Genomic DNA, 23,172 nt, shown 5'->3' on the forward strand with positions numbered 1-23,172 from the left:
TATTTTGATTTCTATAAATTGGTTTCTATTTCATGATTTTCTTGTAGTGTTAAAAATAAAATCAACTTAATCTACATATTCTACATATTCGATTATGCATTGTAAGAAAATTACTTCATGATTTATTGTTGGTTATTGACAAAATCAACAATATTGATAATATTATATATGTAACACTATGATTCGATCATCAAAAGAAAGAGAAGAGTTATCTTATGAGTAAATTATAATTAAAGTCTTTGGATATTATAAATTAACAACAGATTGTGGGCTGATTTTGAACTCAGTCTTTGCATCTTGACTTGTACGTTCCATTAAAGAAAGAGGTGGTGTTGAATTTGATAGTTGATATCTAAGAGAAGAAGAAGATGATGTTACATAGAATATTAATGAATAATTTTGGTATTATATAAAGAAAAAAAAGGTTGAATTTGGTATGCTAAGCATGTTGTGAGCAGTGAGCTATGTGGAGGATATATTATTCACCAATCATACATGCACCATCCAACGCGGAGAAAAGGTGTTCAAAAAGCTGTCACAAAGTGAAGACCAGATCTCATAGTCCATCCTTTTTTTCTCCCTCCCATGCATGCCAGAGCTTTTCCTACATAATAGCCACCAATTCAAAACACCCATTATCATACAACTATAATTTCTTGTCTTCATGTCAAAATTATCTGATCATCACCCACAATAATGATGTGGGAAAAGAAAAAACACACAACCTAATCAACCTTAATTACGTGATTTTCAAGCTTTATCTCATGTCTAAGAATTTAGTAAGACTTTAAACCACAACCAAAAGCCTTTATGACTCAATTAGTGTCCTTTCAATACTAAGAAATTAACTTTAAACTTAATTCAATCTTATAAAACTGGCTTATAAAATAAGTTTGCATTCACTTATATATTTTGAAATGTCGTTATCTTCAACACACTTTTTTCACATCGAGGTTCTCCAATTCATGCATAACACTATATATTATAGGCTATTCGGTAACTACTCGAGTATAAATGACCTGATAAGCTAAAAAAACTCAATTAGAATAGGTTCTAAATGATTCAGATATCATATTAAGAAATGAATTTTGAGTCTAATTCAACCTTATAACATTGACTTAGAGGTTTACATACACTTATATACTTTGAAATATCTTTATCTTTAGTCAAGGTGATGTTAAACAAGCTTTGAGATTGGGAAGAAATTTTATTGAGGAAAAAACATTTTTTTATTAATCTATGAGATTTTAGCGTGTATATTAGGTTGATAAAAGCCTTGAATTGGTAAAAAGTTATTGGGTTGTTCCCTATGGAGTTAAGTGGTATGTAATATATGGATGTATATGTGTAAAGTTGGGACGAAGAGCAGAAGGGAAAAAGGGTGTTATCTTTTGGTATACTTTGTTATGGTGCACCAACAAGTTTAAACTTTTATAAGACGGAAAACAAAACATAATGGGAACACTGACTTAAACGGGTCGTTAGGGTATTTATGCAGATTTGATTGAGCAACTATTGAAAACTAAAGTAATATTAAGTGGGGAACCCTAGAAGGCCAAACTTTACCTACACTTGGAATCAGAGCTAGGGAGAGTCCACCATCTTCATCATTATGCTCCGATTGGTATCCAAGTGCTTCATCCATCACATGTCGCATGTCGTTTCTGCTTAATTAGTGCTGCTCAATCAGGTGATGAACACAGTGATTATCACATTCCACTTTCCACCATTTTTCATACCATGAATTTGCATGTGTGGTCTTCAATGTTTGCAAGACTCAGCTGGCAGAAACTTGGAAAATCAGTTGTAATCAAAACATGGTTGAAATTTGTTTAAATAGATTAAATCATGTAACTGTTTGATAAGATTATAGAAAAGATGTGTAAGAGAATAAGTTGATGTTATATATTGTAGTCAAAGTAGGGACACATATCTATGGTAGGAAATAAATGTACCTGATTTTGAAGAGAATAGACCTGGGTTTCAAAAACTAAATGATGAAATCTATGACTAATTTTGTATTCGATGGTGATGTTGATGTGGGTGAGTCCCTTTCCAGCCACAACTCCATGTGACTCTCTGTGGCTATCTCTCTCCGTATCTGGTAAGGCATGAAGCTAGATTATTATAAAGAAAAAGAGAAATCCAACAAAAAACAGCAAACATTTGTTCAACCATGTGCTACTTATTATCATTATCAATCTATATTTCCAATGCTTAAGATCTACACATAAACTAAATCTTTCAATAATGCACTTTTACTCTTTCCTTTCTATTAAATGTTTTTCTTCAAATTCTCTATCTCAAGAATAATTACTGGGCTTATATAAAGTGAGGTTTGTACACATTACCGTATATGCAAATATATGTTATGGATGATCCGATAACGGGTGATACGATAAATCCAACAAATTTTTGTTTGGATAGGTTTTAAATGACTCTAATATCATGTTAAGATGTGGACTTTAAGTCTAACTCAACTTTATAAAATCGATCGACTTATAAAATGAGGTTTAGACTCAGTTATCTAATCAATGTGAATATCTCTATTATTTTTATCTGTACATGCTATTAGTATTATTTTTTTAGCCCAGTTCTCTCTGAAATCATAAAATTCATTGATCTTAGCCTGTTATATATGTTTTTCTAATAGGGTAAACTTATGGTCTTTTACCATCTTACCTTCTTCTACAAGCTGAAACTTATATACTACCATGTTACATATATTTTCATTCACAACATTCAAATTTCATACATTATTTAAGAGGATCCCTGTAACCAGTAACTTGTTAACAACAATTATATAAATAAATGAAACAAGTTAATAAAGGGAATAGTTAATTTAAACGTAAAAAAGAAAAAATATCTTATATATTTATTTTGTGACAAAAATGCACATATAATGTATTTTTTTTTCATTTATGTTATTATATATATTACAACAATATTAAAAATTACATAATAAATATTAAGGATTAGATACTCAATAATAGTGACTGATAGTCATACAAATATATAGAGTCTGATTATAATTGGCTTAGTTAAGTCTAATTCAAAATTAAAATTAATAAATTAATAAAATCGATTACATTAAAGTTAGTGTCAGAAATTTGACGCTAATATAATTTAATTTAAATATTTATAGTTATTTAAGAGTTTAAATTGATATTAATTTAATTTAATTTAAATATTTATTTTAATTAATGTTGATTTAATTAACATTAATTTTATTTATTTTTAATATTTATTTAAATTATGTCTAACTGACATTAATATTATTTTAATATTAATCTTTAGATTACACTAATAGTAAATAAATCATAATCCAAATATTTAAATTTAAACATGATAAAATATGGTCATCCTCCAACATAATTTCCACCAAAAAGATTAAGTTCTCTTATTTTCTATGTAAATATCCTCAAATTCAACTTCTTTTCTCACATTTTTTTTCACACAAACCGAAAACTTTTTTTTCACAGGAAACTCTTTCTTACAAGCCACAAGAAAGATGTCTCTCTCCCACAAGAAGAAAATTCTCTTACTTACTAAGAGTTTCTTTTTTTATCTTTAATCAAGATTATTTTGTAAAATGTTCTTGCTTCACATGATTCTCTCTATGCATAATATGCTTGTTTATATAAAAACAATTATATTATATGTATATGTAAATAAATTTTCTATGCGGTTCTCGATGGCACTTCAAATAATTAAAATGAACACAAAGATCTTGTAGGGTAGGGAGGATTTAGACACAACATTTTTATGTCATTCACAAAGGGATTAGACAAAAATAAGATATGATAGCTACTTACAAAAACTCTTATGGTAATTTAAATTGAATACTAAATCTAATGTCAATAAAGTGAAACAATTTGCTGAAGGATGTTATAGGATCAATTTATCTATCTATATACTTTAACTAATTGTAAATATTTTATTCAAATTGGTAATAAAAAATTAAGAAATAAATCATTGTATACCTATATGTGAAGACTTGAACTTATTAGGAGAGGTTTCCAACTGGGCTAGTTCATATTATTATATTTTTCTTTAACTAGCTCCTCTAAACTTACATTTTATAAACAATTATACTTAGAAGCAATGATTTTATAAATATGTACTTGAATTTAAAATAATTCATAATATTTTATTTTAATTAATAATTACAATTAGAAATTAAAATTGATTTGAAAATACAGAGTATTAAAATTTATAATGGCTACAATCTTCATCACATTTTTTATATATTACTCTAAGGCATATTAGTTTTAATAGTTTTTGAAATAATAGTGTAAAGATTTTTTATACAATCATTCAATCATAATAAGTTTGTTGATTTTTAGAGTAATTATTTTAAGGAAACGTTTGATAGAGAGAAATTTGTTTATGTCTAGAAATCATGATAAGAAGCAACATAGGTAAAATCTTTCTCAAAAAAATAATATTTTCTAGAAATGTTATTTAAAAAGAATAAAGGAAATATGAGAAATAAACATTCGTAATTTCATATTTTTAGAAAACTAACAAAATTTCTTATGTCAAATACCCTGTAAAATCGATACCTTGCTATATTAATTATGCATAAAACTAAACTTTAAAAAATAATATAATAATACGTTTTAATTATTTATTCTGAATATATTCAACAGTAATTAGTTTCTCTTGGGATATATTATTTTCATAGCATTCTTTAAGATTTTGCATACACATGAATGCGATAATTGCAAGAATGATGCCTAATAACACCACACTATTTATAGGTACCCATATAAAATGTATTATTATTCATTTATTTTGTATATGATATAAACAGAGGTACTTATTTTTGTTGTTACATATTACATAAATAAAGCAGCTATTGATATAGTTTGATAACACAGATACATGAAAGGGGCTATAAATGTGGGTAACACATAATTTGAAGGGACGAGCTTCCAAAGGCAACTAGGTGAGAATTAGAAGCACTTAATTCCCTTCTCTTCCATGTCAAATGATCACTTTTGCCACACTGCATAATTGTGGCCTGAAGTTGCCAATGTCCATTCCCTCCCAGAGGGACACCATGAACCATTTCCAATTTTCATGCACACTTTTTCTCCAATTATTGCAGAATAGAGATCATGTCTGGCCTCCACAATCCTCACACCTGATCTACTTTGAATACCATGACGCTTGCGAACATCAATCTGCAGTTTCAGTGTAAATTTGTTAGAGGTTCCTTCATAAAACAAAGAAATGTGTGTATTTTTTTAGTACTAATTACCAATTTCACAATCTGATCCCGAATTGAATTGCCCCAGTCATAGAAGTGGTCATAGAAAACTGTTGGTATTCCGGGATGAGTCAGTATATATGCATACCCCTGTCATATAACAAAAGTTTGAATATATGAGGTTAAATCTCATTTTGTTATCATGCAACTCACAACAACTTGATCAAGAAAGAAGAAGGCATAATTTTGAATGATGGACAGAACCGCATACATTACATATTCTTCATAAAACAGAAAGAAGAATATGCTTGAAAATTTTCTAAATTTTCCTAGTCTTTTTTCTGAGAAAGATGATGTAACAGTTAAGTGTAGTAGTATAAGAGCAGACAATACAGAAATAGAAAATACATGTAAGATAGTGATGCAAACAAAAAATACCTCCATAATATGGTCTTTGGGGAATGGCCAATGACCCTGCACAGAGTGAAGAGCACAAGTTAAAGATCTAGTAGTTAAGTGATAGAGGAAAAGTATTATGCCAAATGAAATGAAATCTTTGAAATGCAAAGAGCTAGAGCTTAATTATTAAAGGTTTCCCAATATTGTTGAAGAAGTATCTGTGGTGTACCTGGGTTGAGCCTGTGTCATGATTATCAATAAATGTGACAGCTCTTGATGACCACCAGCCAACCACACCTGGGGGCTTTCCTTGAGCATCACGCAGGCGCCAAAGCTCTCCTCTCACAGCTTCCTACAAATGAAAGAAAGATCAACTGGCTTGTAAAAGGATTTCTTGTGTTGTGTGTGTTGAGTTTCAAAAATTCACTAACAACTAAGCACAAAGTATGTCGAACACCTGAAGAATCCCTTTTGTTGTGAAGTCAAATGCAGTTGAAAGTTGTCCAGTGCCATCTATCCAATTCACTATACGTTGTCTATGACCATCTGCAAACAATGAAAAATAAGTAACAAGCTCAAGAGTGATACCATAACAAATAAACAAAAATGACCAATATTCTAAGCGATGTTTTAGTGATGTCTTGAAATGACTCAATGCAGCATAAAACTGTATCAACTTTCCTCTAAGAAAAAAAGAAAAATAGAGATTTGAGAGCTTCTTTTTGTCTTGTAGAATTTGTGTATTTTCTTAAGGTTCAATCGGTGTACCTTGATTATAGTCCAAAGAAGAGCCCTTATAGTTGCAAGTATCCCAGTACTCCCCGACAGAGAACAAAGGCTTAGCTCCCTCAATATATTCTCTCACATATTTTGCTGAAAACCTATAGATCAAAGGTATATAACATGATATAAAAAAATACAGAAAAATCCAATACTCCAAACCAAAGCCATAGAATATGTCTTACCCCTTTGCAAAATCAAACCGAAAATCTTGAAAGCCCACATCATGGCGCAACCAACGGAGCCAGCCAATGATATCCTTTCTCACAAAGTCTTGAGTGTGGTCAATGTTAGGAAATCCATCGAAAACAGCTCCTGTGCTTCGATTACCCTGAAATAAACAAGTGGTGAATAACACAATAGGACCAACATAGAACTTACAAAAAATATATTAGATCAAATGCATCTAATGTTACCATTCCTCCAGTACATGATGTCACTGCACGTTCATCCCACCCTAATGGAATTCCATCAAAACGATTATATATCCCTCCACGTCCTTTAGTGGTCCCAGTACGATGATTGATAACTATGTCTGCCATTGCTCTGACTTTATGCTGCTTCATCTTCTGAAGCAAAGCTCTTAGCTGACGCTCAGAACCATATTTGCTGTTAAGAGAGTAAAGGTTCTGCGGAGTGTAACCTGTTTGTGTGGAAATGTTTAACAAAAAGTTATGATACTGTGTTGTAGGAAGTTTGAAGAAAAAGATAAAAACATCACAATCAAACTACATACCTTCAGGTGAAAACGAGTGAGTTGGTGGTGGCAACCACACCGATGTAAATCCAGATTTAGCAATCTCAGGAACTTTGGTTTCTAAGGTATTCCACCAGTTGTGTTTGTGAGACTCCCAGTTGAATCCCTGCAAAAAATTGTTAAATGTTAATACTATATTTTATGGTACACAGTATCAGTTTTCTAAGACAGTCAAGTCTTTACAATTAAAGAACAGTGTTGGATCACAAACAACAAAGAACATTATGTCTCGAAAATTCTTCAATTATACACAGGGAACTAAGCAAATAAGATGAGTGTAGACCAGAGCGATTGAAATTTACCTGAAGAAGTATTTCTTTTCCATCACGTAAAAGTGCAGCTGGTCACCAAAGAAGGATAAATTAGATGAAGCCATAATCTATACTAAGATCACGTGGAAATTTGTTGAAACTGTGCTGTTGATGAGGTGTATTAGGAGTGAAAGAATACCTGGATCAGTTTGTTGATTGGTTTGTTCCTGGTGGTAAGGAGAAACAAAGGAATAAATAAAAGAAAGAGAGAAATATAAGAAAAAGAAGATAGAGAGAAGGAGAATGGTGTAGCATAGAATAGAACCTTCAAGAAACCCATATCAAGAATATGAACAGTTGAGTTGTTGGATTAAAGAATTGAGGAAGAAGGCAGAAATCTGCAGGAAGAGTTAGGAAAGAATTGATTATTGAAATGGAAACTAGAAATGAGGAGGAAGAAGAGAAGAGAAGAGAGAAACGCACAAGAGAAGAGAAGATGATCTGAAGAGAAGAGGGTGTGAGGCATTGGTATTAGTAGAGAAGGAAAAAGGGATAAAAAATCAGTGGAATTAGAATCAGAGATGAGATTAGCCGGGAATGTGGAATATGAGGATAAAGGGGAATCTGCTTTTGAGCCAAAATTCACATTCTATGTGCATCCAATTGGCGCAATAGAGAGGCATGGGGAATTCAACGCCAGCATTTCATTTCAACAAGTTTCAATTATTTCTAGAGCCGTCTCTTCTCCGCTACAATCTACACACCTTACACCATAAGCTACCACCACCACCAAACAATTAACACAAACCCTGCATTGCATTGCATTGCTTTCTTCCTTTCCTCTGCCACCACCATCACCACACAACCTATTCTGCTCAAAAATTACCTGCATCTTCTTTTCACACCATCAAATCCTCTATTTTCATACAATGCACGATAAAAATCCCATTTACTTACCCTATCATCAAAATCGATGAACGATAAAAAAAATAAACTTTAATAATTAAAAAAGAAAACTAGCTCTGATGTGTAGAAGGTCCCAAAAATCTCGACCCAGTAGCTCTGATGTGCAGAAAGTCCAAAAATTCTAGAACCAGACCTCGTGTCCTGTTTTAAGAAGTTGATAACCCGTTAACGGAATCCGAGGGGTAAGAGTTTGGCAGAACAGGACAAGGTGTTAAGTTTATTTCTTTTGTCATTATTGTCAGACAAAAACAAACTTCAGAAAATGAAATTTATCCCATTCACATGTTGTCCTGTTTTTAAACTACAATTTTAGAGGGATACATGACGTCAAAAGAAGCCTTTCAGGTTGGAGAGCCTCACAAGTTGGGGGTTTCCTTCATTTTTAACTCCCATTCACTTATACTTCTTCATTTCATAAAACATGCCTAAATTAATGTGGAATTTTTCTTACAACATGTAACATATTCTTTACATTTCCTAATTTTTTTAATGTTACTTCTGCTTTCTTCTTTATCTCACACCGTTCTTGCATTATTGTTTCCTTGTTCTGCACATGTTGTTCTGCACATATATGATTTATTATTGATACTAGATTGAACAGAATATCAATAATGTCACATATGTGTCACCATAAACAGTATAAGATCAACACCAATAGTTCTCAGAATGTAATTATGGTTCTTGTACAGAATTTCTCAATTATATTAATGTATTCCCTATTTGTAAGATTTTCTTTTGGGTGGACAAAAGAATGATAGAATGTAATGTAAACACAGATTATGCATATAGAGACAAATCACCAGTCATCAAGTAATGATTCTTGCTAAGTGGTCATACCCATATTCAAATGGCATCTAAAAAGCTTAATTTATGTGATAAGCTACAAACGACGAATAATCGATGAATGAAACCCTTTGGTAAGATACGGTAATACTTTTGAAGAAAAAAGCTCTCAAGAATCAGCTTTTCTTGCATGATGACACTGTTGAAGAAAAAAAGAAAAAACAGAGCCATGTTGGGCATTACTTTTAGTTTTATGCTTTGGATTGTGAATAAAATGGAAAGAGGAAAATTCTGTGAAGAAAATAACAAGAATAAAAGATAAATAGGATTAAAAAGTGAAGATTTTTCATTTAAACTATTTGGACGAATTAAAAAGTAGAAGAAATTAAGTAAATCAAATGGAAATTATTTTTATGCTATTTAAAGACTTTTTTTTCCCTTTTTTTCTTTTATTATTAAAAAGAGCCTATTATTTATGATAAGTATGCTATACAAAGTACTTAATTCTGTTAAAAAACGATTTTATGTCTAATGATGGAACCAATTTGCCTAAAGGGGAAGGAAGCGATTTCTCCACGTTGTACCTAGAAAAAACATGTTCATTACCTTTCAAAGATAAACAAAAGAATGGGTTAGAGGAGAAAATAAAAGTTTAAGTATTTTTTATTGAGAGAAATAGAGAAAAAGATAAGGAAAAGGATAGAGAAATCAATGGGAAAAAAAAAAGTATTATCATGAATCCAAAATTATTTTTTCCTTTAAACTAAAACGGCAATTTATGACTTTCATTTATTCAAAATTATTTTTTATCTGATACACCAAAGACGACTCTACCAAAATAAGAGATTGAATAGAAGAAGCAAAATTAAAAGAAAGTAGATAATATTGTTTAAAAGATGAGGAAAAATATTAAAATTTTATTTTTGTGGATAAAAGAAAATAAAACATTGACTATGAGGAGGAGTGTAGATAGCACAGTGACGTGGGAGATGTTGAATTGAATTGGATGAGATAGGATAAGACTGAAGAAAGATAAAGCAAAACTTCACAAGTAACTGTTCCTTCCTTCCTTTCTTTCTTCCTTCCTTTACTAACACTCACTCACACTAACCCTAACACTCACACCCACTCAACCAAATCGGAAGATGGCGGCGCCGCCAGTGAAGGTGTACGGGCCACCCATGTCCACTGCCGTCTCCAGGGTATTGGCCTGTCTGCTGGAGAAAGACGTCCAATTTCAACTGATTCCGGTGAACATGGCCAAAGGGGAACACAGAAGCCCTGAGTTTCGGAAGCTTCACCCCTTCGGACAAGTACCTGCATTTCAAGATGGCGACAACATTTCCCTCTTCGGTAGGTTCACTTAGCTTCTCCTCTTTCATTGCTTCTAACTCTAACACCAGATTCAAATCAGAGTCCAGAGCTATATGCCGCTACGTGTGCGAGAAATACGGCGACAGGGGAAACAAGGAGCTCTACGGAAGAAACCCTTTGGCCAAGGCCTCCATAGATCAATGGCTGGAGGCAGAAGCTCAGAACTTTAACCCACCTTCCTCCACCTTGGTCTTCCAGCTCGCATTCGCCCCCCGAATGAAGATCAAGCAAGACGAGGGTGCCATCAAGCAGAGCAAAGAGAAGCTTGCCAAAGTGCTTGATGTGTACGACAAGAGGCTCGCAGAGAGCCGTTTCTTGGCCGGGGATGACTTCTCTCTCGCCGATCTTTCCCATCTTCCCAACGCCCACTACTTGGTCGCCGCCGCCGACGCCGCTCCTCTCTTCACCTCTCCCAACGTCGCCAGGTGGTGGGACGAGATCTCCTCCCGCGACTCCTGGAAGAAAGTCGTTGACTTGCAGCGAGGTCCCTGATGCCATAATTTCTGTTCTGTTTTCAGAAAGTGTCTGAAAATCTATGTTCATTTTCTTAGGATTAAAGTTACAATGCAAGTGTTTCCAGATGCTATTGTTTTCTATGAAATTTACACCAGTCTCTTACTTAAATGTTGTATGACACTTATCTATACTTATTTGATAAATGGAAAATTTATAAATATTTATTGTTAATTTATATAATAATTATATATATAATACATAAATTTGTGTCTTTATATATTTTAGATTTTTTAAAAATTATCCGTATTTGTTTATCTCCATGTTTATATTGGTGTCGGGTGAATGATACACGTGGCATGATGGTTCTGTAATTTTGAGGGATGCGGTATGAGACAGCCGCTAAAGTTTTGCAGTGTTTGGATAATGAAAATGGGAGTGGGTAGGTTGTGTTCACAGAGACGCAAAGTCAAACATAACATTTGTAGGTGTCTTTCTCTATCCAAACAATACTCAAATGTTGACATTTCCAACTACCAAATTAATCGTCACTTCAATTTTCTCCTGTTTTGCAACTCCCAACTACCAAAGATAACAACAACAAAGGACTCAAGTTAACAAATTTAATGTCTCCTCTGCGGAGGAAAATGCTACAAGTTACTATTCACATACCAAAACTTCTCCTAAAATAAAACCTTTAAAGTGATTACTATTCTTTTAAATGTCTTTAGTTCTCTAAATTGAGGACCTCCAATTACTTTTTCTTTTACTTCTTTGATTTTACAAAATATTTATTTTAATTTTTAAGGTTACACATTTATAATGTATGATATCATAAATTATTTTCTAGTCAACTTTTAGTACTTGGATTCAATTGGGTAACAACTTTTTTTAAAGTTTAAATCTTCTTGTAGTCTTCAAATTAGGTGCATCTTTCTAACATGTTATTTTTTTATTATTTTGGGTTATATAACGTTAATAATTATAGTAAAGCAAAGGTTTAATCAACACTCAATTTAGATTTAATTAGGTAACATTGAAAATCTATTAAAAAATTTTTAACTAACATCTTATTAAGAAGGACAATATTGTAGTTATCCTACCAAAATGAATTTATTCAAAAAAAAAAAAAATATCAACAATTATCTAGCACTGCTCACTTTGAAACTTGACAAGTTGTGGTATTCATTTCTTACCTAATATACTTCTTCATTATTGATGGTTTTTGTCAAAAAATGATAACTTATTCGATGAAATACTTGACACTTGTTGTCAACAATGTCACTTTACTTTCTCAAGACATTTGAATAATGATGAGCATGTTAGAAGGGATAAAATTTGATTCTAATAAAGATATTCTAGTTAACTTGCATGATTGTCCTTTGACTAAGATCTTGAAATATGAGATGAGAGTAAATTTAATAAAAATGTTGGTGTTGTGAAATGTTTGTATATGTTGATTGAAAATTTGATTAATAATGCTTAATCCTAGAGCCTAAAAATAATATGTTGCATAATTGGAAAACTAAAAATGAAATTTTTATATTGAAGAAGTAGAATAAACAATGTCCTTAATTTTTGGATGAATAAAAACATACTTAAACTTTTAAGAAATCATATCACTAAAAAAAAATTATATGGTGAATTTTAAGAAAATAACTATTTCTCATTATCAACATCACTAGCGTTATTTTTTAGTATTTTGGGTTAGATGACATTAATAACTAAAGCAAAACAAAAGGCTTACTCAACATTCAATTTAGATTTAATTGAGTAACATGTTGAAATTTTACTAGAAGTTTCTTAACTAACATCTTATTAAAAAGGATAATATTGTGATTATCCAAGATAAATAGGTTTATTTAAATAAAAACAATGATCAACAACTATTATTAACTTTGGAATTCGGCAGCATCTCTAACCAAATATACTTCTTCATCATTGATGATTTTTGTCAAGAAGTGACAACTTATTTGATGAAAAAATTTCACAAGACACTTGTCACCAACTATGCCACTTTACTTTCCCAAGACATTCGAACAATAATAAACACACTAAAAGGGATAGAATTTGATTCTAGTAAAGGTATTCTATTTAATTTGAATTATTGTCCTTTGATTAAGACATTGAAATATGAGGAGAGAATAAAGTTAAAAATGTTGGTGTTATGAGATATTTGTATAGGTTGATTGAAAAATTCGGTTAACAATGTCTAATTGAGAGAGACAAAATAAGATTTTGCATAATTGAAAAAAAAAATTGTACCAGTAGAATAAGCAATGTCTTTGATTTAAATGAATAAAAACATATTTAAACTTTTAAAAAATCATATCACTGAACTAAATTTATATGGTGAATTTTAAAAAAATAACTATTTGTCATGTCATTAATATCATTAATATTTTTTTTACAATAAAAAACTAAAAACTAAAAAAAATTAATTACAAGATAAAAAAAATATCCCGATTTAGAAGACTTAGAATATATTTAAATTATATTTATATTAGGATTAATATACTTTATGAAAGTTATAATAAGAGAATGAGATTACTCCAAAAAATTATTAAAAAGATATTTGTGATTGATTTACACAAAAAATTAAATCAACGACATAATGTTTTTATTATCGTTATTTTTTTTAACTTTCCATTCCATCAATAATAACTATAGTTTAACTATTTTTACACTAAATATCATGCACAGAAAAAAAAATATATAAAATAATTAAACGAATACAACTTCTCCTCTCGTAAAATCATAATACCTCATCTTAAGTGTGTCCACAAGAGCCAGGCCTATTCGTAAAGTTTTTTTGTGGGGTTCCAAGGGCCAGACCATACAAGTCCATTAAAAGTTAGAACAAGGTGAGAGAGTGCTACAATTTCTTTAAAAAAAATATAGAAATTTCAATATTTTTATCCTTTATCTTTCAAATTAGAGACATTCCATCATTTATTTTTGAACTAGGATGTGATAAACCTATTAACAAATAATATAAATAAGTAAAGTGTTTAGTTTAATTTTTCTGATAAGTGATACTAATATAAATACTAACTTAAGTTTTGAAAAATGATTGTATATAGACATCTCGTATCGAGATATGATAATTTCAAAAACACGAGGGACCTAGAAAAGGAATACACAACAAATAAAATATAACAAAAATATAAATACTTACTTAAGTTATGAAGAAGAATTATTGTATATAAACATCTCGTATCGAGAGATGATAATTTCAAAAGCACGAGTGATCTAGAAAAGGAATACACAATAAATAAAATATAACAAAAATGATAAATTGCGGAGATTTTGAGTACTCTTTTGTAAAATTGTATAAATATGTAAAAGTACAATTTTTAATTATAAAACCTAAATGTGAGGACAAAAATAATTTAGGAACAATCTCATCTCTTAAGAAAGTATTTTAATCCCATTAATCTGGACCAGAATAAATTTAGGAGGGAGAAGACAGGTGTCAATAGCATAGACCACATGTAAAGGGAGGGGATATGATTTTTGTTCAGTGCCATTTTCTTCCTTCACTCTGCATTATTCTTCATTCTTCATTCTTCTCTCTATCTGGTTATCTCCCAAGCCACTCATGGCTACAGTCACCAACAATTTAATATTCAAAACCCCCATCTCCATTCCCCTACACCCAAAGCTCCTTCCTCTTTTTTCCCGCGTCTCTACGCTACCTTTTCTACCTAAATTCCCCTCCTCACGGATATCAACCACCCCCAACTCTCATAATCGGACACCACTAATCCCCAGAGCCACGGCGGCTCCCGGCGCCAAGAAAACAGAGAAGCAAGAGAGAGTTCAGCGAGTCCACAGCATCGAGGAGTTCGATTCCGCGCTCCAGTCCGCCAAAGAGAGGCTGGTGGTCGTGGAATACGCGGCCAGCGACAGCGAGGAGAGCAGCCAGATATACCCTTTCATGGTGGAGCTCAGCCGCAGCTGCAGCGACGTGGAGTTCATCCTCGTGATGGGAGACGAATCGGCGAAAACAAAGGAGCTCCTGAAGAGGGAGAAGGTGGAGAATGTGCCTCACTTCAGCTTCTACAAGAGCAGCGAGAAGATCCACGAGGAGGAAGGCATCGGTCCGGACATGCTGGTGGGGGACGTTCTGTACTACGGGGACAGCCATTCCGCGGTGGTGCAGCTGCACAGCGGTGAGGACGTTCAGAAGCTTATAGAGGAGCACAAGGTGGACCACAAGCTGATCGTGCTCGATGTGGGACTAAAGCATTGTGGCCCCTGCGTGAAGGTTTACCCCACGGTGGTTAAGCTGTCGAGGCAAATGGACACGGTGGTGTTCGCGCGGATGAACGGGGACGAGAATGAAAGCTGCATGCAGTTCTTGAAGGACATGGAAGTGATTCAGGTCCCCACCTTTCTGTTCATCAGAGACGGGAACATCGAGGGCAGGTACGTGGGTTCCGGCAAAGGGGAACTCATTGGCGAAATTCTGAGGTACCAGGGTGTGCGTGTCACTTATTAATTCTTAATCACTCACTACATATATGATGCATGCTTAGTTATCTCTGTTATCAACTTCATTTCAAGAGACATATTCGTCATATATGTGCCATTTCAATTCAACGATGATTTGCTTCAAGTTGTTTGAGGCTATCAGAATGTTGGTGGATAAGGGCATTTAGAGAGTACGATATATTTGATATATTTGAGACTTGGAATAACTTTTAAGTTTATATAAATGAAAAAGTGGTCAAGATTTGATTAATTATAAAGGAGCTCTTCAAGTCAAAAGTAGCTAGGTATGATCATTCCTAGGAGTTAATTTGGAATTGAGTGAGTTTCTTCCTGATAAGAGATATATAGTTAGTTAGTTAGAACTTAACTAATATTATCTCTAATCCTTAAAGTTTAGATTTTTCTCAATTGATTTTAAAGTTTAGATTTTTCTCAATTGATTTTAAGTATCATGAGAAGATAATTTCATAATTTTTGTTTAAGTTTCTAGGTAGTTTTATTCAATGTTTTTATTAGTGATTAACACACCATGTAATCATATATTTGACTAGTCGATAAGTAACATTCATTTCTAATGCAAGATCAAACTAATTAAATGTACACCACTCTCTAATCTTGAGCTGGATTAGGTGAAAATGCTTTTAAAAAGGAATGTTGTTTAACTTTTGGATGTTTGACCTATTCATGACAATACAAAACCCTCGACATTGAATTGAGTTAGACAAAAAAAAGCTTAACTGTTATTGAGTTAATTCTGAAAGCTTACATCTAGACTCTAGTCGTTTTATTTTAGAGTAGGAAACTCATCAATCGTCATGTCTTTTCAAATATCTTTTTAGGGATCGACACAATAAATACAAATGTAATGTATTGCCTTTCATTTTAATTAAAAAATAGTCCAATTTTTAATTGAAATAACTTTATGTGGCATATTTAATTATAAGGTACAACTCATTCATTGCAAACTTCCAATAATCAAAATTTATTAATAAATAGTTGACTAAATTATTTTCCTCACAAGCAAATTATTTTTTTCTTAAATTATTTTCTTTTAAAATGAGATCGAACTAACTAACTAATGCTACAACGGCACTAGATGAAAGTGTTTTAAAAAGTGAGTGTTGTTCGACTTTTGTATGTTGGAGCTATCCATGACAGTAAAAAGTGTAATTTGAGTTTGAACATTATTTTAGAAAAATACTTTTTAACCAGAATTTGTGATTTTAGTTTAAAGTTTTAAGCAAAAAATAAAATAAAATGATTTAATCGATATAATTTACAAAAATTTCGGATAAAGACTGAAAGATTAGAGTTTAAGTAGAAAAAAATAGTAAATACACTTAATTGTAATGGTTAGAAATCAGGAAATTAAAATTATATTTAAAAGTGTTAAATATTAAAAGAAGAATTAATTTTAACAAAATATATTGGGCTTGATCGGGCTGATTGAGGTCTGACATGAGTAGTTTAAGGTTGGGCCTTGGGTAGTGGGTTTGACAGAAGTTTTATGGCAGATTCTCCTCCATCATACCATTTTTCACCTACACCCAACAACATTGAAATGTTTTGTGTATACTTAATAAAAAATATAAAATGTCTATTATATCCTTAATGAAATAAAATATAGGTTTTTACTACAACAATGCATTCCCCAACAACAACCTTTATCCACTTAACCCAACCTTACGTACCTAAGGCACGATGGCACCCAATACACACCACTGAATTCCCAAGGCACGACGGCAAAGAGGAGGAGAAGAGTTGTGCTTGTGAAAACTTATACGCAATGCAGTGCAAGAAGTTTTTACAAAATGTGTGACTTTCGAATATCTATATCCAAAAGTATTTTTCTATTCTGGATGTGTATATGATGTACTAGATGCTTATGTTTGGAAGATTATATTTAATTTTTTGCTTTCGGATATTGATATCCATAAACATTTCAAATGTAAAAAAAGTGTAAGTTCAAGAGTTCTGGATGGTTCTGGATATTGAAATCCAGAAGTCAATTATGTGTTTTTTTGTTTTTCAATTGATGACAAATATACTGAATCTTCTGGATGTCAATATTCGATGCGAATACCCAAATATTGTTCATAAATAATTGTGAAAAAAAAAGTTGAGTTTAAAAACTTATTTTGTTGCATGGAGAAATTTCGAAGTTGTATAGGTTTGATTATGAAGGGTTGATTTATATGTTGGTTTGATGGTTTTGAAAGAAGGTCCGTGCTAAAGTATTATCTGGTGGCGGAAGAAATTGAAAAATAAGAAGCCACGTGGCGACATGTGATTCTCATAAACATGGAAGCACATCAGATCACAGATTTTGCCTTCTTCATCTACTATGTGGTCACAACCCATATTCGCTGTCTTTCTTTTTATCTCTTTCAAATCCCAAACTTCTAACAAACTCATTATTTTTCTCTATTTTTCACTCAATAAACAACTTAATAACAAATCTAATCCAACTTTTCTCTTCTTCATAGTCAATGCATTCCATTTTTTTTTCCCTTTTATGTGGCGGCTACCAGTTTTATACCACTTCTCATTTTCTATGCTAATTCTTTTGGGAAATTTTCATTGGTTTTGAATTTTATTAAATAATATAAAGTTGAAGATGAAAGTGGGTACTTGTAGTTAGGTTGGAAAGGAGAAGGGCTGCATCAACAACTTCCACTTCATTAATCAAAGCATGTTTTCGAGTTATGACGTTATCAATATCTGAATTCAAGACAAATCAACGTTATGCTACATATACAATAATAAATAGATTAGTCATCATTTTATAACAATAATCGCTTTTATATTTTCTTTTGTTTCAAATAAATAATTATAGTTTTCTATTTAATAAAATATTAAGTTTGAAAACTCTTTGAGCTTATGTGAAGACATTGCTAGTAGTACGTACATGTTCAAGCAAACAGAATTAGACTTTAAATTATTTGACACCATAAACTAATCAAACAATTTTTCAAGCTAACAATATAATGAGTTCATAGAATTGGTTCATCTTAAAAATGATAATCATAGTCAAATGGGTTCATAGAATAATGAATTATTAATCAATTTAATCTTTTAAAATGTAGTAGTTGGTCAAATTGGCTGCTCAAGTTAAAAAGAAAAATTAATTATACTTTTTTATTAATCTTAATTTAAACTCACGTTGATTACAAACATTAAAACAAAATTGAAAGAACATTATAAATAAAAGTGTACGAAAAACAGTGTAGCTAGGAAAAATGAAATGAATCGTGATTCGTGATTGCTGTAGCATGATTTATGATTAAACATCTTTTCTGTACATGATGATAATGATGAGGTGTTGGTAGAAGATGAAAGAAATGAATAAAAACAAATATAAAAATTTGAATAAACAAAAAAAAAAATCATTTGGCCGTAAGCACAGGATTCAACTGAAGAGGCCTAGGAGCTGCCATGGTTCTTCTCTTCCACAGATTAATCTCTTTCCGAGGTTGCACACTAAGCAACGGTGCACCGCCAGCCGTCAGAGGGGCAGAGAAAGGGATTATCACCTCATCCTCTGCATCGCTCTCCACTCTATCATCATTGTCCGAGAAGCAATCTCTTTCCTCCGGCGCAATCTGGGCCTTCCATTCGAAATTCGAAAAAGTCTCACGCCCACTCGCAAATCGCCTCATGTGACCCAACGGCGGCGCTCTGTCCTCGCCCGCATCAGATTTTTTCCTCGCCGCAGCCTTCGGTTTCCCCGCGTGGAACAACAACCTCTGAAACTTCGAACCCTGTTTCTTCTCCTCTGTCGTGTCTCCGGGAGTGGCGGAAGACGCGCTCTCTCTCGCGCGTGTGGACGTCGACGTGCTCTTCGCCCCTTCCTTTTGAATGTGCTTCTTCTTGTGCTTGATCTGTCCCATGCATGAGATTTTGGGCGACGTGGGCTCCTGAGTCTCGACGCCGCCATGCCTGGGTTTTCTTCTGGCTTCGTCGGGAATCATGGGGCCGGAGAAGAAGCCTTTGCCGCCATGTGTTTTGAACTTGTGATCTCTGCCGGGGCTGAAGGGAGGGTTCTGGAATGTGACTGCTGCTGCAGCTTTTGGCAGTATCTTCAAGATCTTGTTCTTCAGCTTTGACTGTTTGTTCTCTTTCTCCATGGATTCAAATCTGCGAGATGTGAAGGAATTGTTGGAACCAGGAGGGACTGTGTTGTGTTTTAAAGGGATGCGCGTGGTGTGAAAGTGGGTTTCGTTACGACGTTAGCGTGTTTTTTGACTTTGTCAATAAAGGTGGGAGAGTGGGACAGTGAAAGCGTTGGTCAAATAAAATCTACTTACGAAACACTGACGAAACACAACACCTTTCTTCGCCTTTATGCTTATGCTTAGGCACAACAATGTAAACAAACATGCATTTTAAGCAAACATTCAATTTTTATCCTTATAATTATAATAACATTTTTTTTTAAATATTTGTTCATTTTTAACTTAGGTTATATAGCCTTCTATTACTATAAAAAAATATTTATGTCTTCTTCAAGATAGATTATGTTTTAGGGTAACTGATTTTATTTTCTGATCACCACTTTTAGATATGATGGTCTTTGATTGGTTAATTTTTTTGCCGAATGTTTAAGGGAAATTTGTAAAACACTCTGACAATCAAGTTAGTCTGAGTACAATATGCAAGTGAGTCGAGAGAAACAAATACCTAAGACGTATGGTTTCTTCTGATATTTATACCTTTTGAATTGGCATCAACTGATATCGATCTGCTCCTAAATCCAAAAGAAGACTCAATCGTTTCTTAATCCTGTTTTATAAATAAATTTGTTTAATTATGATTAATTAAGATTTTCCAAACTCTCTGTATAAATTATATAAATCATTCGATCTTTTCAACCAAATCATTTGGTTATGTGGATTTTTTTTTATTATCCTGTAGTATATGTCCTTTTTAAAAATTACAAAACTATTTTCACAAAAAAAATCACTTCAAGTTAATCCGTGCTTATTTTGGCTTCGCACGTTTGCGATGGTGCCTAACTTGTGAAGTTTTTATCCAATCACTAAACACGACACGTGGGTCAAACCTACTCAGATAGCGATGAACACAAGGTTTTGGTGAAATAAGACAAACTTTGTATTTGCTAATCGCTGCTTAAACGTGGTAGGAAAACTGAAACATTATATTAAACTATATTTTCTAATTTATTGTATTATAATTACGGAAATATTTATCAGATAATTTATTTATTTTTTGTTTAACTTATTCATTTATCCTAATATACATTTTAAATATAAGATTAAAAAAATGAGAATACTACAACCAGAAAAAGGTTACCAACCTCGATGATAGGGACTTGGAGAGTTGAAACAATTGTGGATGCCAAATAATAAGACAAAGCTTATGTTATATAAACAACAATAACAGTATATACTTCAAATATTTTTTTCCACGGTAATAACGCGAGAAAGAAGTGAATCTTTAATAATAAAAAATATAAACACGTTTTCTTCAGTTTTGTTTCTTTAAAATATTATTTTCAACTTTTAATTAGCACTGCAAGTATTTTTTTTAATGTATATATATGGGTATAAACCGTGTATACCTATATATTCTGACCAAAAAATAACTTTTTTTTTTAAAGAAAACGATTAAAGTAGATTAAGTGTCATTTTAACCATTGAAAATTTGGAATGGGCTTCTATAAGTCCATAAATGGGCCTTAAAGACATTTCAAATGGGCTTCTATAAGTACATAAATGGGCCTTAAACACATTTCAAATGGGCATCTACAAAACAAAGAAAATCGAGCATTTCATGAATCAGAGGGGAACAATTTGCATGTATGATACATTACCATTTTTTAATTTTGTGGCTTATTTCTTGCCGCCAATTTCACGCGACCATTTCTCGCAATGCCACTAACGAATCGTTCACCGGTTTTTCGATTTCCCATTCAATTAAGCCGTTTTGGCATATACGATAGTTGAAACGCACACCAAGTGTTTGTGAAAGTGTGCTAATGACGCTTTTCCAATTCTTGTAGACTGTGATTTGAAAAGTAAAATAAACGTTGTTTTCTTTCTATTCAGGTAACCAGCTGGGTGATTTTAACTCCTCTCTCAGCCGTTTCACCAAGTTGCAGTTTTTGTCATTACCTCTTCAGCCCATAACTATTTTCTTATCTTACCTGTATCCATCGCAGGTTATACTTGGTAATTGATATATGAAAATAGTGATGGCTCATGAATGCATACTCTGCATCTGTATGTGTTATTATTGTAACTGTTTTGTTTGTTTTCTGGAATAGCTAGCTGTTTAGGAAGAGGCTGGATAGTTTCTTTGTCTCCATGGATCTGCAGGACTTCCTTCTCCGTGCTCGAGTCTTGAGGCTTTACAGACAAGCATTGAGAATTTCTGGTCGAGCCCCTTCTTCTGCCAGAGGTGAATGTTCTTAATTATCTGGCTCGTTCCTTTATACAATTCAACATTCTTGTGATGTTATATACGCTTATTTGTGGTTTTATAATGAAACTTAACAAAGATTCAGGAATATGTGCTTCTGAAATGTTGATTGAAGTTGGTAAAATTGAAAGGATCATTTGGGTCCACAGTTTTGTAATTTCAGTGACACTTTCTCAGTATTGTGCCGTTTTGTGGTCTACACAGGCAAAAAAATTTATAACTGAGAATAAAAAACATATGAGAAATGACAATCTCTGTTATTCAGAATTAATGAATACATGCTTATTAGATAACAACAGGAACAAACCCAAGTACTACATAAGCTGAAGCTAACTCCTTTATAACGTTTAAAAAATTACTTGGTGGAATGGCTGTTAAAAAAGTTCCAGTTCTTTGATACATGCATGTAAGTTTGATGACATTGGTTGATGTAATGGAGTGGTGCAGGTGAACTGAGACAGACAATGAGACAAGAGATGGAAAATAATAGAAAGTGCAACGACAAGCAAAGGATCCGTTTCTTGATTAGTGAGGGATTGGAAAGACTGAACCGACTGGGTGAAATGCTTGACATGCAAGGTCATTGATCATTGATGGATTGTTTGGAGAGTAAAAAATCTAATTACTTCATCAATGATAATATGGTATCTGTAAAATTATGGTTTAAATTCTCTGTTCATTAAAAACTTTGATTCATGATTCTCCCTTTCTACTTTCTACTGAGATTCCTTAGCGAAGTACTCTATGGATTAGAGTAAACACTCTTTTGATTTAATACTTGATAGAATCTTATATATTTTCTCCCGTTGGATAGGTATTTCATCAATTATCTTTATAATTAGTTGAAGATAAACTAACTCAAACGGTCTTTTATCTTAATTTATATGCATAATCCTTTTAAATATAACGGTTTATCTCTTTTAATCATTCATCTTTTATCTCTTTCTAAGTTAAACGCTTATATTTTTTAAAGAAATTATCTATAATTAACAATAATTTTATACTGCAATTAAATTAGTTATTGTGAAAATATAATTTATAAATTTAAAATATTTATTCATTATAATTTTAATAGTATAAAAATTAGCCTAAGTAGTGGAGGGACAAAATGCTATTTAAAAAAAAACGATGGAAATAGTTAGAGCGATAACATTATAAAAAAAAATAGTTGTTTAAAATCGTCATATGTAAAATAAATTCGAATAATTTTAAACCAGTGCCACTTTATATCATGCTAGGCAATGCATATAAAAACT

The 23,172-nt window shown here is 32.3% G+C and overlaps 5 protein-coding genes across 10 annotated transcripts; 3 read left to right on the forward strand and 2 right to left on the reverse strand.

Annotated features, from left to right (window-relative positions):
- Positions 1-4,756: 4,756 nt before the first annotated feature.
- AMY2 (alpha-amylase-like 2) lies at positions 4,757-9,446 on the reverse strand. Its single transcript, XM_068619374.2, has 13 exons — positions 7,886-9,446; positions 7,728-7,800; positions 7,602-7,629; positions 7,454-7,491; positions 7,131-7,257; positions 6,811-7,037; positions 6,580-6,725; positions 6,383-6,495; positions 6,072-6,160; positions 5,844-5,966; positions 5,654-5,689; positions 5,267-5,365; positions 4,757-5,189 (listed from the first exon to the last, which is right to left on the reverse strand). Exons 2-13 carry the CDS (start codon positions 7,740-7,742, stop codon positions 4,998-5,000), a joined length of 1,233 nt encoding a protein of 410 aa, XP_068475475.1. The 5' UTR covers positions 7,743-7,800; positions 7,886-9,446; the 3' UTR covers positions 4,757-4,997.
- A 665-nt stretch (positions 9,447-10,111) lies between these two features.
- Positions 10,112-11,212, forward strand: LOC137816292 (glutathione S-transferase). Its single transcript, XM_068619380.2, has 2 exons — positions 10,112-10,504; positions 10,566-11,212. The coding sequence occupies exons 1-2, from the start codon at positions 10,297-10,299 to the stop codon at positions 11,015-11,017; spliced, it is 660 nt and encodes a 219-aa protein (XP_068475481.1). The 5' UTR covers positions 10,112-10,296; the 3' UTR covers positions 11,018-11,212.
- A 3,227-nt stretch (positions 11,213-14,439) lies between these two features.
- CDSP32 (chloroplastic drought-induced stress protein of 32 kD) lies at positions 14,440-15,732 on the forward strand. The gene has a single exon (XM_068619381.2). The coding sequence runs from the start codon at positions 14,580-14,582 to the stop codon at positions 15,480-15,482; it is 903 nt and encodes a 300-aa protein (XP_068475482.1). The 5' UTR covers positions 14,440-14,579; the 3' UTR covers positions 15,483-15,732.
- Positions 15,733-18,715: 2,983 nt separating this feature from the next.
- On the reverse strand, positions 18,716-19,712 carry LOC137816294 (uncharacterized protein At1g76070). The gene has a single exon (XM_068619382.2). It carries the CDS (start codon positions 19,600-19,602, stop codon positions 18,862-18,864), a length of 741 nt encoding a protein of 246 aa, XP_068475483.1. The 5' UTR covers positions 19,603-19,712; the 3' UTR covers positions 18,716-18,861.
- Positions 19,713-21,234: 1,522 nt separating this feature from the next.
- LOC137816295 (uncharacterized) lies at positions 21,235-22,739 on the forward strand. 6 transcript variants are annotated; one of them, XM_068619386.2, is made up of 4 exons: positions 21,235-21,294; positions 21,544-21,666; positions 21,762-21,895; positions 22,364-22,739. In XM_068619386.2, the coding sequence occupies exons 3-4, from the start codon at positions 21,802-21,804 to the stop codon at positions 22,501-22,503; spliced, it is 234 nt and encodes a 77-aa protein (XP_068475487.1). In that variant the 5' UTR covers positions 21,235-21,294; positions 21,544-21,666; positions 21,762-21,801; the 3' UTR covers positions 22,504-22,739. The 6 variants fall into 6 exon arrangements, with proteins under 6 accessions (XP_068475487.1, XP_068475489.1, XP_068475488.1 ...); XM_068619388.2 differs by having other exon boundaries at positions 21,766-21,895; XM_068619387.2 differs by lacking the exon at positions 21,235-21,294 and adding an exon at positions 21,301-21,465.
- Positions 22,740-23,172: the final 433 nt, after the last annotated feature.

Source organism: Phaseolus vulgaris, chromosome 1 (genome assembly GCF_051622355.1).
Source record: "Phaseolus vulgaris cultivar YP4 chromosome 1, ASM5162235v1, whole genome shotgun sequence".
Classification (NCBI taxonomy): Eukaryota; Viridiplantae; Streptophyta; class Magnoliopsida; order Fabales; family Fabaceae; genus Phaseolus; species Phaseolus vulgaris.